Source organism: Quercus lobata, chromosome 1 (assembly GCF_001633185.2).
Source record: "Quercus lobata isolate SW786 chromosome 1, ValleyOak3.0 Primary Assembly, whole genome shotgun sequence".
Taxonomy (NCBI): Eukaryota; Viridiplantae; Streptophyta; class Magnoliopsida; order Fagales; family Fagaceae; genus Quercus; species Quercus lobata.
Genome location: NC_044904.1, coordinates 16914406 through 16920676, shown reverse-complemented (window position 1 = coordinate 16920676; position 6271 = coordinate 16914406). Strand labels below are relative to the sequence as shown.

Below are 6271 nucleotides of genomic sequence, written 5' to 3'. Positions count from 1 at the left end.
GGGTAACAAAAAATACTATTACCCCTAAGTTAGTTTAAGCTTCTTCTCCAATAAAATTTCGTTTAAGCTACTCATCCAAAGTCTCGTTGCTTACAGGATTAGTTAAGAGCTTTCTAACTCAACTAACATCTCTTGTCTCGTGATATTTCTAATTGTAGGGTTAAAATCTTCATTTTCCATTTTTGTAGCTATCATATATAGTAACTATTAAATTATTATAATAAAAAAGTTCGGGATTAAGTTTAAGTCCATAAATGGTAAGCTAAGGAGGTGAGTAGATGGGATAATACATGACTTGTGAATTGAGGAAGAGGATCCATTTCGATTTTAGTTTTTGCTAATGAGAAATCATAAAAGTTTTAAATTATATCCTTTACCACCATTTCTAATATTTCAAAAATTCATGACTTAACATAATTAAAATTCACTAAAGTTTATTTGCCAAAAAGAAAGAATGTCATCATATTTTTCCTTATCTCATAAGAAAAAGATTAAAACATAGTGCCGTAAAGTTTAAGAGGTAATATGAGAGTGAGATGCACAAACCTCAAAAATTATGCCCCCCAAACACACGCATACATATCAAGATTTGTTTTAATAGGGTTTGATTTTTGAAAAAGTCTATTAGTTCCCATACACGTGAGAATAAAACTTTAGATTAGTTCCAACATATCTCTTTTCATTTTTTTTTGGCTTACCTCTAGTACATTTTTAATTAGAATCTCATTTTATTTTAATGAGAAACTGTCACATCACCCACTAACTAAATAAAATGTGAAAATTAAAATTTATTACCAATTGTCATTGTATATTTAAAACAACAGAAAATGTCTAGATAAAAAAGGAAACCAAACTCCCTATTATCACTAAGGGTCTGTTTGCATAGACTGTTACCAAAATCGATATTTTTTAAATAAGCGGCGTGAAAACATGAAAATCTATAAATCAGGCGTATTTGAAAAGGTACAAATAAGTTAATTTTTCTAAATTGCAAAAATATACTGTTTTAAAAATGCAAATTTAACTAAAAACGCGTGTTAAGGCTTTTATGACAACCTATTCAAATGGGTTCTAAGTAATCCATGATATTCTGTGTCTTTATCTTTCTTTTTTGGTAGATTTTTTACCATTCACTTTGATTTTGGTAAATGATTTCTAAAATAAAATTTTTTTGGGTACATATTTAAGTTGGTTGAGACTTGGGACTTGCACATTATTTTATTTTATAGTTTATACATAAAATTCACAGGTGTGGATGACTTGTAATTCTATTCCCTCGACATCAAAAGATTATTCTAAGAATACATCTTTGTATCTGCAAACCACTTAACCCTTACACCTTGTTATAGCCAATCACCAACAGACAAACAAACCGTTTTCCCCTCCTACAAATCCTCTGAATCCTTGTGCCAAAAGAAAAACCAAAAACAAAAGAGAAACCCTAGCTGGTCTCCCACATCTAAGACAAGCCAAAGACTATTTCAAAACAAACCTACCCCTACAATTCCTCACAATCAATCCCTCTGTAATTCCTCTCAACAATCCCAGCTGTACCCCATATAATATTCCACCCATTTTTTTCTCTTTCATTTTTTCTTTTCCTCTCTTTCTAAACACACATTCTTCATCTCCCTAAAACCCAATACTGCCTGCCCTGGCCACTCCACACCAATCTTCTTTTTTTCTCTCTTTTTTGAATGCAATGGGCAACTGTTGCTCTCAAGGCAAGAACAATGATGCCCCACCCAAGATCGAAAAGAGAGAATCCATCCCAAGTAACAATCAGAACAATGTAGGCATCAATGGCACAAACTCCACAACAAGCCATGCAAAGCCTGTTTCTTCTATTGCCCCGGGAACTCCTCTGGTGCCTCCTAAGGCAGCTGCCCCGATAGGCCCCGTGTTAGGCCGGCCTATGGAAGATGTCCGGTCCTTGTACACCATTGGAAAAGAACTTGGCCGAGGTCAATTTGGTGTCACACATTTGTGTACTAACAAGGCGACAGGCGAGCAACTAGCTTGTAAGACCATAGCCAAGAGGAAACTTGTGAATAAGGAAGATATTGAGGATGTTAGAAGAGAGGTTCAAATCATGCACCACTTGACGGGTCAGCCTAATATTGTGGAACTCAAAGGTGCTTATGAAGATAAGCATAATGTTCATTTGGTCATGGAGTTGTGTGCTGGAGGAGAACTTTTTGATCGTATTATTGCTAAGGGTCATTACACTGAACGTGCTGCAGCATCGTTGCTTAGAACAATTGTTCAAATCGTGCACACTTGTCATTGTATGGGAGTCATCCATAGGGATCTCAAACCTGAGAATTTCCTCTTGCTGAATAAGGATGAGAATTCACCACTCAAGGCTACGGATTTCGGTCTATCTGTTTTCTACAAACAAGGTTTCATAAAATTTAATCATCTCTCACATATCCTGAATTTTTTGTTCTCATATTTTGAATTAGATTTTTGGCTTTTTTATAATGAGTGAAAATCACAATCCCCTTTTTCTGATGGTAGGAGAAATATCTTAGGGGCAACTAGTGAATGATAAATGAAAGAAAATTTTTTATTTAGGCTAATTGTTAATTGATGCTGAATTTAGTGATATGGAATCATTATTTATTTATTTATATAATTGTTGGGGAGGAGGATTTGAATCCAAGAGGCCTTTAGGGTTTTCTAGGAAAAAAAAAAAAAAAGTCTCTAGCTAAGTTACAAAACTTTTAGCATATAGAATCATGACCATGTAAGTATTTTCAATGTCTATATATATAAGTATGAAATGTTTAAATTGACTAAATGCTTGGTTGTTAGTAATCTAAATTGGAGGTCATTTTTTCTTTTGGTATCTCAAAAAATTATAGTCCGTAATGGTTATGTGGGTGTATTAGAATAATTGTTTGATTATATTCACATTTTCTTAAAAAGTTACTATAGTAAGGTGGTGCTGAGTTTGAATCATGCATGTCTCACTATACCTCCTATTTAACAAGTTAAAAAATCCAAAATGATCAATAGGATTGAAATAATATGAATTCTTATGTGAATACAATAAAAGAAATAGTAACCAGGGGAAATATTTGAAAAAGGATGACACTGCAGATGGTGCAACTTGCAACATTTAATAACAATGCTTTATCCAATTTTTTACAGGAGAAGTATTCAAAGACATTGTTGGTAGCGCATATTACATTGCACCTGAGGTCTTAAAGAGGAGATATGGACCAGAAGTGGATATATGGAGTGTTGGGGTCATGTTGTATATCCTTCTATGTGGTGTCCCTCCTTTTTGGGCTGGTAAGTCATTTTCTTCTTTATATGTTTTTCTTTCTTTGGCCACCATTACCCTAGCTATGGAATTGTATTTAGATTGAAACTAATTAATAGAAAATTGGTTTGATCACAGAAGCGGAACAGGGTATTTTCAATGCTATCTTGCGTGGCCACGTTGATTTTACAAGCGACCCATGGCCCTCCATTTCACCTGCAGCTAAAGACCTTGTCAGGAAAATGCTGAATTCAGACCCCAAGCAAAGGTTGACAGCCTTCCAAGTTCTCAGTAAGTACACTTGAAATTCTAAAAAGTGATCATTAATGCACAAAATGTCATATATGTATTGCTAAGTTCTTACAAATGTAAATGATAAATTAGCATGTTTGGTGTTTTCTAGATCATCCATGGATCAAAGAGGATGGAGAAGCACCTGATACTCCTCTTGACAATGCAGTGCTGAATAGACTCAAGCAGTTCAGAGCTATGAATAAGTTCAAGAAAGTTGCTCTTCGGGTATTCTAGCTTTATTTATCTATTTGAAATAAGCTAGCATGTTAAAGCTTGGGATTTTGATTAATTCCATTACAACAACAACCAAACCTTAATCCCAAAATCATAGTACCACTCATCATGTATGCGCGTGGACATGCTTCGACAGTTGGACCTAAACTAAGGCCACTTGCTATTTGAATTTATTTGCTGTTCATCATCATATTGCTTATTTTGTCGAATTTTGTAGGTCATTGCTGGTTGTTTATCAGAGGAAGAAATCATAGGATTGAAAGAAATGTTCAGGGGTATAGATACTGACAACAGTGGAACCATAACACTTGAAGAGCTAAAGCATGGACTTGCTAAGCAAGGGACAAAATTATCTGAATATGAGGTCAAACAATTAATGGAAGCTGTAAGTTCTCTTTTCTATTTTTTTAATTCAATTTTTGCAACTTTCTACTTTATTTTAAACTCTCATTAATTAGCATTGCTGCAAAGGTAATTATGTATAATTTTTATAAAAATATTTCTTGTGGAATTAAAGGCACTTTAATTTTTTTATTTTTTATTTATTGAAAATCAGGCTGATGCTGATGGTGATGGGACTATAGATTATGATGAGTTCATCACAGCAACGATGCACATGAACAGGATGGATAGAGAAGAACATCTTTATACTGCCTTCCAATACTTTGACAAGGATAACAGCGGGTAAATATATCATTCATTAATTTAACAACCTATGAAAAATTCAAATTGTAATTTTTATAAGTGATATGCTATAACTATTATAGATTTTATTATATAAAATTTTCAAATGATGAATATTTTTTAAATACAGAATAAAGAAAATTATTTATTATGTTATTGACATGATATTAATAACATTTTAATTGAAACTTTAGCGTTTTCTAATTTTTAAAACAATATATGGAGGTCATTCATGTTATAACTGTGAAATATAACAGGTACATCACAATTGATGAGCTAGAGCAAGCTCTCCACGAATATGGCATGCATGATGGAAGAGACATAAAGGAAATCATTTCCGAAGTTGATGCCGATAATGTAAGTAGCAAAGGGAAAACCTTCTATTGCTAAAGTATTAAATTTCTTCTCTTGATTAATGTTCAAATTTTTTTATATATTTATTTATTCCAATGCTTGCAGGATGGCCATATCAACTACGATGAATTTGTGGCAATGATGAGAAAAGGAAACCCAGAAGCAAACCCGAAGAAGAGACGTGATAATCTAAATCTTTGAATTTGCAATGGTCCATGGTGAGGAAAAGAGAAAGATTGCCAATTGTGTCACCCTAGTTATTTTTTATTTTTATTTTTTGTTGGTATTTTTGGAGAAGCAAAGTGGGTGAAATTTCAATTTTGGTGGAAGGTCATGTACATTATCTTTGGATAGGTGAAGGAAATGTGAGGGGGTTATGGGTTGAGGAGTGGCTCAAGAACAAATGTATTGGTGGCATTTAGGGTTATGAAGTTTGAAAAGGGTTTGGTTTGGTCAATTCTCTCCCTATTGTGAAATTGTGAACTTCCAGAATAGTCACAGGCTTGCTAATTCTATGGGCCTTTTCTAATGTATCTTTCTTATACGCCATTAGTGTAGGCATAATTACTGTTATTCTTGATGACTTGCTAATGAGAGATTTGATATTCTTTGTATGATATTTTCAAAGTTCAATGTTTGTGAGCTTTTTTTTTTTTTTTTTTTTTTTTTTTTTTGAGAGAGAGTTTCAATCTATGGCGTCCGCTCCTGATGATAGCTCTTTATAATCAGACCAAGACATCAATCAGTTTTTGGTGTAGGCAAGGATTGAACCCCAGATCTCTTATTCAACCATCAGAGACTTTACTAGTTGAGTTAACTGGAACCCACTTGTGAGCTTCTAAGTGTGTTATATGTCTAACGGATGTATATATGTTTCCTCAAATAAATACATGAGCCTATTTGGAAGCCTTGTTTATCATGATTTGATATACAGTACATCAAACTCCACAATTGTTGCTTGAAATTAAGTACCAATGCAGTATTTTAAAAAATTCTAGTGTCTGTCATAAATTAAACTAGTATCACTAAGCATCACTTTATAAACAAATGAAACGATAACGGTGTTATTTTTTATATTAAAAAAGATATGTAAGGTTTAATAGGCCAATACAAAATCACAAATACAATTCTAATAAAATTTATATTAGTTAAAATTTTTTAATAGATGTTTTAACATTTTCTTATTGGACAAAACTTAGGTACAGTACTTTAGCAGCTGTTTCTTATGTTCCCCTCTTAAGATTCAGCTATATGTCTACTTAACTAAAAAATACACTTCCATCCCATGAGAAAAAATCTACATGGCAAAATCTTAAAAGGGGAACCTAAGGAGTAACACTTAAAGTAATGTACCTAAATCTTATTCTTTCCTATTACTGTTTTACACGACATATTGAACATGTTCATTTGTAATTCTTTCTGTGTGGTTCTTAT

The 6271-nt window shown here is 33.0% G+C and overlaps 1 protein-coding gene across 1 annotated transcript; it reads left to right on the top strand.

The window, feature by feature from the left end:
- The first annotated feature begins 1529 nt into the window (after nucleotides 1-1529).
- On the top strand, nucleotides 1530-5451 carry LOC115981340 (calcium-dependent protein kinase 34-like). Its single transcript, XM_031103493.1, has 8 exons — nucleotides 1530-2402; nucleotides 3157-3300; nucleotides 3410-3562; nucleotides 3675-3790; nucleotides 4017-4184; nucleotides 4356-4483; nucleotides 4741-4840; nucleotides 4943-5451. Exons 1-8 carry the CDS (start codon nucleotides 1703-1705, stop codon nucleotides 5036-5038), a joined length of 1605 nt encoding a protein of 534 aa, XP_030959353.1. The 5' UTR covers nucleotides 1530-1702; the 3' UTR covers nucleotides 5039-5451.
- The last annotated feature ends 820 nt before the right edge of the window (nucleotides 5452-6271 follow it).

What these genes read in the sequence shown, in the direction of transcription:
- LOC115981340 (XM_031103493.1), top strand. Translation starts at nt 1,703, where the DNA reads ATGGGCAACTGTTGCTCTCAAGGCAAGAACAATGATGCCCCACCCAAG. An exon ending in TGTCCCTCCTTTTTGGGCTG is followed by an intron (nt 3,301 to 3,409) that starts GTAAGTCATTTT and finishes GTTTGATCACAG; the next exon opens with AAGCGGAACAGGGTATTTTC. An exon ending in CCGAAGTTGATGCCGATAAT is followed by an intron (nt 4,841 to 4,942) that starts GTAAGTAGCAAA and finishes CAATGCTTGCAG; the next exon opens with GATGGCCATATCAACTACGA.